General features: G+C 37.2%; 1 protein-coding gene across 8 annotated transcripts in view; it reads right to left on the reverse strand.

Annotated features, from left to right (window-relative positions):
* Positions 1–245: 245 nt before the first annotated feature.
* Positions 246–16,570, reverse strand: part of TDRD3 (tudor domain containing 3) — a 160,431-nt gene continuing 144,106 nt past the window's right edge. For all 8 annotated transcript variants that reach the window (XM_027589063.2, XM_027589067.2, XM_027589069.2 and 5 more), the window contains 2 exons: positions 5,187–5,312; positions 246–505 (listed from right to left, as the gene is read on the reverse strand). In XM_027589063.2, coding sequence (XP_027444864.1) covers positions 475–505; positions 5,187–5,312 — 157 coding nt within the window. In that variant the 3' untranslated portion in view covers positions 246–474. The remainder of the gene's footprint in view (positions 506–5,186; positions 5,313–16,570) is intronic.

Raw genomic sequence — 16,570 nt, forward strand, 5'->3', positions numbered from 1 at the left:
TATTCAAACTTTAAACACTTTTTGCTATCATATTTAGTACCTATTACCTTACCAAGAACTGCTATCCAGTTGCAGGTTGCTTTGCAGGAAATGTGGCAAGCTGTGTCAGTCAGTTTATTCTGTAATTATGGTGGTGGGGAGGATTTCAGTATCCTGTGATTGCTATTTCACTCTATACTATGGGATTAATACCAGACGAACAAGAAAGATACTATTCAGCAAATAAAACATACAGTAAAACAATGTATATAACAGCGCATTGGTTTTATTGATGGCAGAAGAAAAAAATTCTCATTCACTTGTAAAAGGTACTTGCTCTAGTTAACTTAGTATTTTTTCCCATTCTTTGTATGAGCTGGATTGTTTCCCCTCTAAAATCTGCTTTTCCATTCTTCAATAACAATATTCATCACGGCTGCACCTTATTCTGAAGGGAAAGTAGGAGGTCTATCAACAGGGCTTCACCAGGATGTTTCAGTCAATGGCTCCTTTCTTCACAAAGGCTCTATTTAAAAAGAGAGGAGGAAAGTGAGATTGGATCCTCAAATTGACTTTTCTGTACTCAAGATATACTTCTGCTGAGACCTATGTAAATGTGAAGTGCTTGTATAAATATTAATAGATCTCAAGTAGACTAAATTGCACACTGCTAATTTATAAACATAATTTCTATAAATCAGTATATAAACAAAAAGCAAAATCAAAATAATTTTTCTCCTCAAAATTCTTAGAGTACATCTCTGTCATTGTGAGCCCTATTATTGCTGGCATGTCGATTTCAGGAACTTGGATTAACTAAACGATATTTCACAGAGGATGACCTGGAAAAGATGCAGTCTGCCAATGGGCCACTTCAACCCCCATCCTACCCACCTCCATTTCCCCTTTGAACACCTCTGGATTGGCTCTGTCCACACGGGTAATTTATGTGAGTCTGTCACCTGCTCCTGCCTGCTCCCAACCCCTACTGGCACCGCTCTAGTTGAAGCACTTTGGGTGGTGACCACAGAACAGCTGAGAGGAGCGGGGAGAGAAGCCCATGTGCCAGAGTCGCATGCCAGCCGCATGCGTGAAAGAGCACTCGGGCAGGGATGGCAGAGCGCCCCCGGCTGCACACCAACAGCTCTGTTCGCCTTCGGAAGTGCACAGTGTCCTGTGTGGAAGATGAAGAGCTTCGGGCGCTGTTACCCTCACAGGACGCCTGTCCTGCTGGCATCAGCGGGTTCTGTGACAGCTGTCTTTACAGCAAGCATTTCCCTCACCTTGATTTCAAAGTTTTACAGAGGGACGCTGGGCCACATTGTTAAAAAAAAAGACATTTAAAAATGTATCTTTTTTTTTTTTTTTACCAGCTGAAAAATGGTGTTAAAACCTGGACTTTAGAAAATAAAGTCATGACATTTATGCAGTAGTCGATGCTTAGCTCTTGGTTTCAAGGTTTCTGGTTGATCTGTGAAACTGTGAGGACCGTTCTTTCATCAAACAAGTAAGAAACTGGAAGTGAATACTCAAAGCGACTCAACATTTAATAAACTGCTTCTGGCACGAAGTCTTAACTTTGGTGGCCCTCGGGAGCTCCAGAGTGTCCCCACACAGGTCATCTCTGTCTTTTCACCACAGGACGGGACACTCTAAGCACTCCTGACTGACTACTGTGACAGCTTCTTAGCTTTGTTGACTCCCGGTGCTGTGATCCCATAGCCAACAGCAGTACTGCCTAAGCTTAATTTTGATCCTATTACCCTCACTCCGAAGTTCATTGCCACCAGTGCAGCTAAAGCCACACTCTTGTCACCACCAACACATATGTTTAACATCTACTGTTGGGTTCACATACTCTACTGTTGTCACTGAAAGCCGCTTGCTGTGAACTCTGCTTCTCCCCTCTTTAAGCGTTCCTCGGCCTTTAGAATGTCTTCGGAGGACTCTACCCCACCATGAAAATGAAGCTCCAAATTTATTCCTGAGGCCTGCCTCTACTCATTGCTATCTAGTTCCCAGGACTCCAGTCATGTCAGAAACCTCTTCTGGTGCATGTAGTTTTGGCCAGCTTTACGGATTAAAGAACTATGTATAATTCCTCTATCCATATCTACTCATATTTCTGAATTACCTGGGATGATTATGACAAGTGCAGGAACTAGAAGTTTGGAGTTTGGGCCCTCTTTCCCCTCAGGGCTCAGATCTGACTTGCCACCACTTTGTCCCAGATTTGGGCCTATTTCCCCACATTGCTCCCTGACACCTCCTTCTCTCACCTAGCCTGGACTCCCAGGCATCTCCTGCTTTTCTAGTGTCTGATGTTGTGCTTAGTACCAAGACCAAGTAGAATCCAAATCCCTCTCCACCTTGGGTGAAGTATATATGTGCATGTGAAGTGGTGGTGGTGGGATAGAGGGCTTACAAAGAAAACTTTTTAGGACAATCAAAGAATGTGTAAACTACACATCAGAAACCTTATCAAAATATACTTATTTAATAAACTGGTACTATGTGTTATTCATCACCTAGCAAAGTACCCAAAACATTATAAAAAAAAGTATGACTATGAAATTATGGTTTTTAAGTGAGAATAGAAAGTGCCTTAAGTGTTTCTTACTATCCTGAATAATTTTAGATAACAAAACCTGAGAAAAATTTCAGCATATATTAGAATTCATACTTATATTTGCTGGAAGTCAAATGGCGGGCTACAATGTATATCTTCTTTTTAAACGCTTAAGTTAATGGAAACCAGGAATGAGGAAACAAAAATATCTTTTCTCTCAAGAAGAAAATAACATATTGTTTGTGTGACGAGAACACAAGGTATAATTCTTGGTGTTGGTGAACCTCCCATTAAAGGTAGTATATCAAAAAGATAATTCTACTTCATAATCTTTCATGTTTGAATTAAAATAAAAAATTAATTTTTCTCAACCAAGAGCACATGTGTTTTGCTTATTTATTTTTCAGAGTAAATTTTGTAGTGAGAGGTTTTTTTAGTGATACCATCATGAGACTGTCCCCCCTTCCTCCCCCATGCAGCAAAATTAATTTTCTTATCAACGTCAGGAATCCAAAATCTCTGTTATACATTTCCCGCATCAACAGGACAATCCAAAGCAAGCACCTGGGAAAAATGGGCGTTTTAACTTAGGGAACACAGAAAACCACTAACATTGTGACGTTTCAGTTGATTGGGAGCAGCGTGCATCATAGTATTTGGTATCGATGAGCTATAATTACCATGGAGCTATGGTTTCTGCTTTACTTTAAGCAGTATGTTCTTTTTCAGAGGACATTTTCTGTGGAAGCCTAATCTAGAAAACATATGAAAGAAACCAAAGACAGGCCGAGAGGATGGGAGTTCCAGCCTTCTGGCTGCAGCCTTACTCACCGTCACAACCTCCTCTCTACTTCCAGCCCTGCCAAGCCCTACCCACCTTCTATTCTGCAGCCTCGGGATACCGCTCAAAAGTCCTAATCCTGCAACCGCTGTCAGGCAACATAGAGCAATCAGGGAGTTGAGAACCTTCGGCCTTATTTTAAAACCTTGGTTTAACCAATTTAGACGCCCTCAGGAAGCTATGAGGGAATTCTCAGTTTTCATTCACCTTAAAAGTGCTTTAAGTGTAAGCACACTGAACTTATGTTCAATCTTGCACAATGTAAAGTTGTGGAAGTCTTTACATATACTTGGAATCTGCTCTGGTCAGTGCTTGTTACAGAAAAATGCCCAGTCATGAAGTAGTCCTTCTCTGATAATATGGACAGTAGATACCGGCTATTTACTCAGTGGCCTTGTATTAAGCACAAAGAAAAGCCAGTGATAAGACAAAGAAGATGCTACTCAGGCCCGCTCAGATAAATCAGAAGTCAGGTAGCATGAGACTTCCACTCCAGGCAGACTACTTCATAAGGAACGAAAGACTAGAACACAGAAGAAAACATTCCTTCACTTAGGATGACAGAGCTAATTTGTAACCAGTGAAGGAGCTTTGGGAAAGCTGAAGGAGATCTAAGACTCTGGGACAGTGCTGCCCAGCACAAATAAAATGTGAGGCACATGCAATTTTAAATTTTCCATTAGTCACATTTTAAAAAGTACAAATAGTGAAATTAACTTTAGTAACATATTTTATTTAATCCAGCCTATCAGAAATAGTCTCATTTCAATACATAAACAATACAAATTACTGATATTTTATTTTTTTACCTAAGTCTTTAAAATCTGATATGTATTTTTCATTTATAGCACATCTCAATTTAGACTAGCTGCATTTCAAGTGCTAAAAAGCCACAACTGGTTTGAAAAATTGAGAGGGTCACTTAGCAGGGGGAAAATACAATGTGGATAACAGCCTTAGCAAAATGAACAGCTGAAATGAGAAACTGAGAACAATTTCTTAAAAATTCTCAATGGTCTTGTTACTGAGAAGAAGAGACTGAGAAAAAAGATATAGTTAAGTCTAAAACAGTCTCTTATAGTCCTTAGAGTGCTATATAACAAAAGCTGTAATGGGAAAACTCTGAAACTATTCAAAAGTCTGGGGATAATGAGAAAATAGAAATGTTACCAAAGATGACAAAAGTTATTTCCTTCTAATCACATATTAAAAAATAAGGTCTTTGTTGATCAAAGTGAGGTGCCTTAGATTGGTCCCATAATTTCCTGACTTCTTTGTTATATTTCTCATCCTTCCCATTGAAGATAATTTTCAGAGAACAACTCTCTGAAACTCTAAGATGAAAGTTTCTGGATCGATAGCACAGGGCCCCCAAATCCCATCTCTGTAAGCAATCACGTTATCCTCATCCAATTCCTGAAGATGCACTATGAAAACATTTCCTCTTTTTTAAAAAGGATTGAAATTAATTAAATAATAAAAAACTCAATTATCCAAGTTGGTGATTATCTGGTCCTTTGTTTCCTTTTATTTTCTTCCTGCTTTCAAACTTAAAGACATTTCACTGATTGGCATCACCTTTGACAGAAGAAAGTGGGTATAGAGAAAAAAGGGGGTTAGAGGTAGCATTTGTGGGGAAAGGTTTGGTGGAAAAGTAGCTCATAACTATGGTATAATCTTATATACTTTATAATTGAAAGGTTTGAAACATCAGTTTTTTCTATTATATTATTATGAAATATTAACAATTGGATTTACATATTCAACATAAATGCCATCTCACAATGCCAATTTTACCTTCTCATATTAGTTCCGGGCCCGGGGAGGTTGGTAAAACTGCTGCGTGGGCCGAGTGGATCTTCTTGGCTGGCCATCACCTCCTCTACGGAACTCAAGCGTTTGGTCATAGGTGCCTTCTTCCTCCTGTTTGTAAAGAGTAGTGATTTAAACATGTTCAGAATAGCTCCAAGTTTCCTAAGTTAAATACTTTATGGTTCCGATTTTGATATGCCCTCTTAAGCTGCCCTGGGATTCATATCTGTCAACTTTTATAACAGAGGGAAGCAAGGGGAAGGAAAAAAAAAAGCAGGGACATTGTTAAAACTCTTTTGGTCCTTGATAATAGAAGAATGAACTTGACGTGGTAAGATTAGAATCAAATTTAATTCTAGAAGAGGAAACTATTTCCACATAATAGCATGATTATCTCACCAAATGACTTGACACAAAGGGGTGAAATCACAGAAAAGCAAGCATTATAATAAAAATTTTCCTGAATATTTGGGCTTCTAAATATTCTAGGTATTTGTCATGGAAAGGGATTTTGGTAAGATATGGAAAAGGGGTTGAAGAGCCAGAGAACGTTCACCAGCTGTCTGTCCTCATCTGATGAAATCTCCAAGATCGTTAAGAACCTTACATCTAGAGATAGGAAAAAGTAATGGATTGGAATGAGGAGGAAATACAATTTACATATAAAGAAAGCTTCATGCAAACATAGCAATTGCCACAGTAAGACACAAACTATTTTCTTCTCATTTCCTTTCTTACTGAGGGGATAGATCTATCAGCTCAAGGAATAGCATGGAAAATTAGGATAAGCAGATTAAACAGCAGAAAGAACACAGTTAATTATAATATTTGAAAAGAACTTAGAAGCAAGAGAAACGTAGCCAAAGCCACACTGGTTTCTTACTGAGTGCTGCCACCCTGTTATTTTAGTATTTTTAAATTAATGCAGCTATGAAGTATGTTCCCTTTTAAAGACAGGAAAAAAATTGGCTCTCAGTTTTGTTTATGAAAGAAACTGCTTCTATTTCAAAAGTAGGGTTTAAATTCCAACTGAATTATCAGAGCACAATAATTTGCATGATTTTGGAAATGTATCCCGCTTCTTCCTCCTCACATTATCTCTGAAGCTTCTTTCCCAAAAGATTGCTTTCCTTTGATCCTATTAATACCATAAGAAATTATATGAGAGATGGAGTTCTATTCTTCAAATTTTACAGATCCAACTACTGCAATTTTACCTGAGAGAAGAAGAAAAATGCTAAGATAATTTGATCAAATCCTATCATTTAGAAATGATATTTAATATTTGGCACGAACATAACTCTCATTATTAGGCATCCCCCATGGTATTCTTAAGAAAAAAACTATTATTTCCATTTTATACAAAGGACACTGAAGCCCAGGAAAACTTTGTGACCTTGCCCTGATACTTCTAAGGCAAACCTGGGTTTTGATTCAAATGCAACTGCAAAAATCTTTACATCTCAGTCTGCAGGTCAAAGAAATAAACCAACAGCCAAAAATTAATGATCATCCTTAAGGGCCATCATCACCTAAATAAGAGAATGGAGAAATTTGACAATCTATTGACATCACTCAATAACTGCATTTTAGAGACAAACTTCCAGATTAGCTCTCCTTTCTCTATGCCCCTTTCATTAACAATCAATCTCAAAATGGTTAGAAGTGTCAGATATGCCTATAATTTAGCAAAGCAATTAAATGCAGGAAGAGAAATTAAAAAGTGTTCAGGAAAGGAAAGAATTATTTTTTATTATTCTGGTCACTGTTCTGAATGATGACTGTCAAATATTATAGCTAAATTTGAAAAGGAGCTATTTAATTTTATGACATATGACAACATTTGAAGCTCTGAATATTAACTGAGAAGAATGAAAATATATTTGCTACTGTAGTAGATGAAGTAATTATTTCAGGAATTAGAATCAAATGCTTTTTTTCTCCATACCCAGCTGCAGAACTGGCTAGAGGACATCTAGAAATCTATACGTTATCAGTAAAAAACACTGTTAAAGGTAGGAAACTACATTTGCTGAGGAAGTGAGCTGGATTTATATAATATGGCATTGCTATTTGAAAAGCTGTCTCTACTGTGTTTAAAAGATTCACAGACTATTAGCGAGAGCCAATTAAATGGTCTTATAAAGATGACCGACCATCAGATTTCTTTCACATTATTTGATGTCTTCACAATCTTTTTATACAAAAGTAGAAGCAAAAAATAAAAATGATCCTGACAGCTTGGTTTTCAGGTATTGTCAAAGGCACAATCTTGCTTTTTAAACTTTTAAATATTCCTCTTGCAGAATATTTGAGGGCAAAACTGGTCACCCACAGAAACTACTTCCTATAGTCCATAGCTAGTAATTGTTAGCATTGAATGAGTACCTCTTTCCATTTTACATAATACAAGCTCAATTTAATAGATGAGTTTATTTGGAGTCATCTTTGAATGACATTTATACCTAGTTCTTCCTTCTGTCTCCTTCCTTTAGGTACCACTACTCTGTAACAGATTTATTTATTTTAAAAGATTTTATTCATTTATTTGACAGAGACAGACACAGCAAGAGAGGGAACACAAGCAGGGGGAGTGGGTGAGGGAGAAGCAGGCTTCCTGCGGAGCAGGGAGCCCCATGCGGGACTCGATCCCAGGACCCTGGGATCATGACCTGAGCCGAAGGCAGACGCCTAATGACTGAGCCACCCAGGCACCCCTCTGTAACAGATTTAAAACTAAAAAAAAAAAAAAAAATTTAAATTTTACAATTCACAAACGTATTTTTAAAATCTGACACTATGTTTGAGCTGGCATAGTCCTGGAAGGCCATACAATCTGTCCCTCCCCTTAGATCTGACAGACGAGGAATCTCTAAACCCTGAGAGGTGAACTCATTTTCCCATGTCACAGAGCTTATTCAAGGAAGAGTCCAGACCAGGGTCATTTTGTTTCTGACTCTCAGGCAAGATTCTTTAAAAAACTTGTGATACCTTTTATAAAATGAAACTGACCAATGTCATCTTCACCCAACCTTTGAGATTCAGAACTATTTTATTGGGACTCAAAGACTTTTGCCCACCTAAACCTGGTTTAAAAATACTAAATAACTAATATCTGAATACCTATGCAACCTCTTTTCATGCCAATATTTACTAGTTTATTGCTCCTTTTAATGAGAAGATATAAAATGCAATAATCATTGTGACATCAAGCATGAATGAAGTATTTTGAAGAAAACAAGAGTCCCAGCACAAATGCAAAAAGGAGATGCACAACTTCATCTATAAAACATGTTCAATAGGTCACAACATCTTTTTGTGTATCACCTTCAGTCTCTCATTAGCATATACTATATCTGGAGTGAGAACACCGGCAAATACATACTCCCTCATTTATAAATGAGCTGTGGTACAAAAGATCATTGTAAGTCAGTCACTCAGAACCTGGAACATATCTCAGTAAAAGGTATGCAACATTTAAATAGAGGTTGGGTTCTCTGTTCTTCAAGGTGAAGTGCAACTAAGCATACAAACCAGTATTTTAGGGAATGTGCTAGATTGGTGGTTCTCAACTGGGAGTGATTTTGCCCCCTGAGGGACATTAGCCATTGTCTGGTGACACTTTTGGCAGCTACATCTGAGGGTGCTACTGGCATCTAGAGGGTCCAGAGATATTTTTGGTTGTTACAAACTGAGGGGGAGTTGTTACTACGTCTAGTGTGGGTGGAGGCTAAGGATGTTGCTAAGCATCAACAAAGCCCACACAACAAAGAATCACTGAGTCCTAATGCCAATAGTGCCCAGGTGAGAAACCCTGGGCTAAGCCAATGAAGAAGGAGTAAACTTCTTACTCCTAAGTGCCAGGGTAGCCTGGAAAATAATTCTGAAATTCAGGAAGTTCGGGTTTGCCACCCTTCCACTTTTTCTTTTGGAACATTTCTTCTGCCTCTGTCCTCTAAGGCCTAAACTCTGACTCAAATCTCTATGGAACTTTTGGCCGGGGGAGGGCGGGGTGCTCTATTTGCCCACAATGTTACATTTTCCTCTGCTCCAATGATCCATTCATATTATCTTGTCTTAAATTACCATCTTTTCATTTTCAGCATTTTCCCACGGCCATAACTCTGTGAGGAGACAGCCAGAGATTATTTGGTTGGTGAGAGTTGGGAGCAGGGATGGCAATTCTCTTCATAAAAAAAACTTAGAGGGTGCCTGGGTGGCTCAGTCATTAAGCGTCTGCCTTCAGCTCAGGTCATGGTCCCAGGGTCCTGGGATTGAGCCCTGCATTGGGCTCCCTGCTCAGCCGGAAGCCTGCTTCTCCCTCTCCCACTCCCCCTGCTTGTGTTCCCTCTCTCGCTGTGTCTCTCTCTGTCAAATAAATAAATAAAATCTTAAAAAAAAAAAACTTAGAAAAACTTATTAATACTGTCACGTGTCCTTTAGTAGCTGTTTTGTGTGTAACTTAACATTTCTTCTAGTCAGTCCCTTCTAACAGAATTTGTATAGTAGTTACAAAAACATAATCCAGCATATGAAATGCATACCATGTACTCTCAACAATAAGCCTTGAAATTTAGGGTATTACGAATAATGAAATACTCATGAGTAGATATCTCCTTCAGTGATTTACATATGAACTACTCACTCTGTGAATTTCCAGGCTACCTTTTACCTGCCTGGTGAACTACTGTAGTCAGTTTACAGAAATACAAACTAATTTTAATATAAAACCTAAGCAAAAGTTAAAGACAAACTTGCTTTCCCAAAACATCATGTAATAAAGGTGAAACTATGGGGATAATAAAAAGATTAGTGGTTGCCCAGGGTTAGGGGGAACAGAGGAATGAAAAGAGAGAGCACAGGAAATTTTTAGGGCAGTGAAACCATTCTGTTACGGTAGATACGTGTTACTATACATTTGTCCAAACCCACTGAATCCTAATGTAAACTATGGACTCTGGGCAAGAATGTGTCAATGTAGATTTACCAATTACAACAAAAGCACTGCTCTGGTGGGGCATGTTGATAATGTGGGAGGGTGGGGGGCGCAGGGAGTATATGAAAAGTCTCTGTACCCTCCTTTTAGAGGTACTGCTCTAAAAAAGACAAAGTCTATTAAAAAAAAAAAAAGGCTGTATGGGGTGCCTGGGTGGCTCAGTTGTTAAGCATCTGCCTTCGGCTCAGGTCATGATCCTGGGGTCCTGGGATTGAGCCCCACATTGGGCTCTGCTCCTTGCTCAGCGGGGAGCCTGCTTCTCCCTCTCCCTCTGCCTGTTGCTCCCCCCTGCTTGTGCTCTCTGTCAACTAAACAAATAAAATCTTAAAAAAAAAATAGGCTGTAAAATAGGTCATGTCAGTGGGATACTTTGTGCCTTGTCTAGTGCTGATAATATGGTAGATCCTTAATATTTGATGAAATATTTCTTGACCTGCCTTATCAAAATGGCACATTTTCAATCCATTCAGACTCTTCCTGTGGTTATCAGTAACTAAAATACGACAATTAAATTTCTTTCATCCTTGGGATGCCATGAGAATTAATTAATGTGTGAAAACCACTCTGAAGTTTATTGAGCTTTCTGAATTGGTTCTAGGTTGTGCTTAATTTTGATTATACCTTGGATATTCACAACATTCCCTCTTTGTCCCCCACTGAAAAACTTTGACCTTTGAATTTATGTTTCAGTCCAAATGGTGAAATAAAGTATCTCTGTCCCATTCAAAAACAAAAAGAAAAAAATCATGTAATGGACCCTAAAAGTAGAACCTAAAATATTTTTAAGTAATCTGTTTTAGATCAATTATACTAATACTCTACTACATGAGAGTAACTTAAAATTGAAAGTAAAAGCTGCATCGGCTTTTATTTTCTGTGAAGGCTATGGATAACATCTGTGCCCACAAGAATCATGTATTATGATCAACACTGAACTTTAGTTTACCAATTATTCTTATTTAAGAAATATGTTCCAAATGAATATTTATAGCTCTATCACAAAATAAACCAGGCTTGTGGTAGTCTGGAACCACAAACTATAAAACAGGAAGTTTCTGTAAAGAAGAGTAATCCAAATAACTAAGAAACAATTATTTGTTCAAGTAAGTAGTACCATAACCTGACCTAGAACACAGGTCTTCTGATTCACAGTCCTATATGCCCTTCACCCTGCTCCCAAGTAATGAGGGTGAGGAATACAGTTATAATGAATTTCAGAATTGGAAGGGGAAATCGGAGATAATCCAATTGAGCAGATTAAATTTTTAAAGATTATTATTATTATTTATATTTTGGGTAAATGTGACACTCTTCTTTCAAATGAGATTTTATACAGAATTTCAATATAAAAATAGATGGCCCAGGTTAGAGTGAGGGTACGCAAGCAGGATCCCCTTGGCTTTCTCTTCCTCAGGCCCTCTGAGCTCTGTAACTCCCTAAGGGACAAAAATTAAAAACCTCACCTATTTCAACCTCTGCTGTACACTAGGAACTAGCTGGGTTGACTGACCTGAGTAATATAACAAAGCGAGCTGATGGAAGAATAGCAACCAAAACGCAGGCCTCTGACTGAGCTCAGAGCCTCTTCATCTTTGCCATCTATCACAGAGAAAATCCAAACCCTTCTTCTGACTTCTATGAACTAAATGTCTCATTTGATAATAAACACATACCTAAGTTGGGAAAAAAAAACAACTCAGGTTTTATTAACATATGAGAAAGTCATTATATATAACCAAAATAAGTATGTTTTATAATAGACTAATTTGTCTTTGAAATTTGAGTAAAATAAGATTCCATTTGAGAATAAAATATAATGGAGAATTATAGTCTCCCTCCCCTTGAGAGCAGATCTAAGATCATCTCTTTAATATGTGCCATGTCCAGGAATATTTTATTTAAACCATGTATTTTATAACAGAAAAGATAAACACTGATTCAAGACCAAAAAAAAAAAATCTGATTCCAAATCTAATTACTAAACAACTATTCCAAAATCATGGCTGTTAGAACACAATGTTTTTGTTTTTGTATCATGTAGGATTTCAAAACTGTGTGACATTTCACTGTGGTTCTGATCTTCTCCTTTCAGGGAAGACTACATTTTCTAGAGTTACATAAAAATTGAAACTGTTGATTCTATAAGATATTAGGAAATCATCTGAATACTAGTTCAAGGATTCTACTCTATGCTCTGCCAACCAACACACAGTACTTTTCATCACAGTCTTTCCTCTAGTATCAATAAGACTACCTACCCTTTAACACAGAGTAAACAAGCTATTTTTGGCAGCTTAGGCACTCAAGGAAATTGAACTAAACTTCAAAAGGTTGCATCCATATTTTAACTACGAGAATATAATATGAAAAAGAGACTAGTCAACATGTTACCCTTATCAAATTGCAAATGATAAAAGTATAGACACTCTTTCATTCAAAAACATACCTGAATTTACTTACAACTTGGAACAGAGGAAAAGGGAATGAATGTTTATTCCACTGTGTGTCTGACATTTTGCATTATATCTCATTTAATCCTTCCAAAGCTTTGAATTACTTCAGCTCACCATTCTACAGATGAAGAAATTAAGGCTCAGGGTAATTTACCCAAAGTCATATAAGTGGTCATGCCTGAATAAGACCCCAGGCTGTCTGCCCCCAAAGTTCTTTCCATTGCATAAAATAGTATATATTTACATATCTTGCTTCAGACAGTTTTGCCTAATTTTTTTAATAGCTAGCTTAAGATCATTTTCAAGTAAATGGATGGCCTCTGCCCTGAGACCTCTGTCCTAGCATAAACATCGTTTACTGGTCATAATCTTTGTTGAAATACTAAAGTCCAAAGAATGAATATATGTTTTATAAAAACATATACCTCTCTAAAACTCATTGGCTGTTTTAGCTAAAGGTTAAACAGATTCAAAAGCTTGCCCAAAAATCAAGGCAGAGAGCACATACAGCTCCCAAATATGCCAATCTACTCAAAGATTTCCTTGATACTTCATGACATTGGTATTTGAGACTTCGGTCTCTTCAGTCAGATCTAAGTCTGAGTTTAGACTCTACCACTTTAAGCATATTACTTAACTTCTCTTGGTCTCAGTTTCTCACACAGAAAACAATAATGAACTCATAGGTTTACATGGGGAACTATAGGAGGTAATACCTATAAAGGGTTTATGAAATAAGCCTTCTATGTTGTCTATTATTCTGAGATAAGTAACCCTTTGACAATACAATATACAAGCCCACTTCAATCAAACTATCTAGACCCAGAGACTTTGCTAAAATTCAGGAAGTTTGTTGCTAAAGTATTCCTCAGATTGCTTTGGGCAGATAAGGAAAGTGGAAAAGCCACTGGGGGGGGGGCGATGAAAGAGCTAATGCAAGGAGAAGGATTCTTGCCATCTGCTCTCCTTTTATTTCTATGGAAATTAAAAAAAAAAACCCAACTATCTATACACTAAAACTAATAATTTAATATTCTAAATCACTCTATTTTTACCACTGGTTTTGTTTCTTTGGGAGTAGGTCTTCTTAATTACAAATAGAAAGGGCAAATAGAACAAAAAAAAAAGGGGGGGAGGAAATTAGCAAAGAAGCATTCTTGAAATCAATCAAAAGTTATAGACACTATTTGCATAAAATCTGAATATTTTAAGAGGAAGCCAAAAATAAGTTAATATGATCAACCTCTTTGAATGTCTTGCCTTTTAGATCATACCCTTGAAATTTTGCTAAATGCTATAAAAAGGAACCCTACTTAAAAAGTGGAAATACAGCAATGATTATTAATAATAGAAAATGCCTATCTATGTTGCTATGTTTTCAGGTCAATGCCTACAAATTATCTTTGCAAAAACAACTGCTTTCTCAAATATGCTAACTGAACAAATGTTTTAGAGTATCTTATGGTTAAGACATATGAGTACTAATCACAAGTGGTTAATCATTTTACTCTCATAATTATATCATTTTTACATCTTAAATGGGCAGGCTAATATAATTTAAGATAGGTTAACCCATTCTTTCTCTGAAAGTAATTACTGCACCATCATGACAGACTACTACTTAAAGTCAGCCCAATGCATATTATGTAACTGACCACCTGAGACAAACAGTTATGGTATGCTGCAGTGACCTGTAATACAGATTTAAGAAACAGAGATAGAAAAAAAAAATCTTCAGGTCAAATTGATGAAATATAGGCCAGATCTTTGCCATTAAAAAGTACAGAGGCTTGGAGTGGGGATGGGACACGTGACTTGACAAGCTTTATACAACTAAAAGAAAAAAATTGCGATGCCTAGTAACACAGAAATAAAATCATTGCTGATGTTTTCACCTACTTAGTGAAAGTAAAAGAACTTAAGACTGACAGGAAAAGAATTAAACATTTAAATCTTAAAGCAGATAGCACCCAATGTGACAAACATCCTTTCTGCATTTAAATCCCATTCACACCTAAAAACCCATACTAACAAAGTATGCCTAACGAACTAAAAATATTTCTCTTTAGTGAGACATAATGATAACAGATGTTTAGAAACCCTTATCAATTAACAGGCTAGTTAGCAAAGCCGCGGTTTCAGAAATGCAAAGTAGCCCAGGAGTAAGCGATCTGAAGTCCCAGGTTCCAGAGAACTCTGGTGAGGGGAAGTCAGGCTTCCTCAGGCAGTCAACTCCACTGCTCTGTGTCCTGTACGACAAAGGACAAATCTGCATTTTTTAAAAATTTTATTATGTTATGTTAGTCACCATACATCATTAGTTTTTGATGTAGCGATCCACGATCCATTGTTTGCGTATAACACCCAGTGCTCCACGCAGAATGTGCCCTCTTTAATACCCATCACCAGGCTAACCCATCCCCCCACCCCCTCCCCTCTAGAACCCTCACTTTGTTTCTCAGAGTCCAGAGTTTCTCATGGTTCATCTCTCCCTCCGATTCCACTCCCATTTTTCCCTTCCTTCTCCTAATGTCCTCCGTGCTATTCCTTATGCTCCATAAATAAGTGAATCTGCATTTCTACCTACATTCTCTCACTGAGCCTATTTCCTTTGCCATATGAAAGACTTTAAGCTATTTTGAAACAAGCATTAGTCTTCTATTTTCTAGCATGAAAAGAAGCAACTCTTGGAATCACTCACTTATCAAATACCATTATTTCCAGAATCTCCCATCATCTTGATCATCTTTTCCTTTACGCATTTTAATATTTACTCTTCTATGTAACCTAGTTTTCAGACTAACATTCCAAGTAGGGTCTGCTTGGAACATAATACTATTATTTCCCATGATGAGCAAACTCTATGTAAATCTATTAGTGCAATCTAACCTTGTTTTAATGTTTTTAGCAGCTGCCCAATCACTGCTTATTCATATTGTGCTTGTCATCAAGCAAAATCCCTACAACCTACTCCTCGGTTTATGTCATTCTGGTTTGAAAATAATTATTTTCCCAATCTAAATCTCAACGTTAAATTTAACCACAGTTGAAATCCATATACTAATGAAAGATATTATTTTGGCACAGTATTATCATTGATGTATTCTGAATTTTCTGACAAGTTATTTTTTTTTTGCATAGTGAAAATCAGAGGACTACCATCTAAAAGGGTAACATCTAAATAGATGACTAAAATGTCATTTGGAACTAGATTCTAGGGAAATTTAGAAGATGAAAAGAGTGTCTCGGTATGAGATTAAACTCTCTTAGCAACAGAATAGGTTAAAGGAATAGGTTGATTTTTTTTTTTTTTTTTGCCCTATGTAAAATGCTGTCTAGCCTCTTGAGAAATATGAGCTGATACTTCTACCCACATTCATCTTCATTTTTTTATTTAAAATTTTTTTAAATTCATGAGAATTAAGATTGAATGAACTAAATGTTTGAAAGATATCTTAATTAAAACGGTATATCACATATTGAGCACAAACTTACTACAATGCTGAGTATTTTTTTTTAAAGACTTTATTTATTATTTGACAGAGAGAGAACACAAGTAGAGGGAGAAGCAGACTCCCGTGGAGCAGGGAGCCGGATGTGGGACTCGATCCCAGGACCCTGGGGTCATTCCCTGAGCTGAAGGCCGACGCTTAACCGACTGAGCCACCCAGGTGTCCCAATGCTGAATATTTTTATACACAGTACTTCATTAAACTCCCACAAAAATCCTCAAGTAGTTTGGTATCATTTATCTTCATTTACAGGTAAAATGTAGGATCATGTGCTATGGTGTCAATGAATCTGAAACTTGAATATCAGCTCTGCAACTTGCTAACTTAATGATTTTAGGCAAGTTACTTCATGACTCTGAAGCTGTATTCATAGTTTTCCTTGTATGTAAAGTGGGAATACTAATAATT

The sequence above is a fragment of the Zalophus californianus genome, chromosome 3, assembly GCF_009762305.2.
Source record: "Zalophus californianus isolate mZalCal1 chromosome 3, mZalCal1.pri.v2, whole genome shotgun sequence".
In the NCBI taxonomy this organism is placed as follows: Eukaryota; Metazoa; Chordata; class Mammalia; order Carnivora; family Otariidae; genus Zalophus; species Zalophus californianus.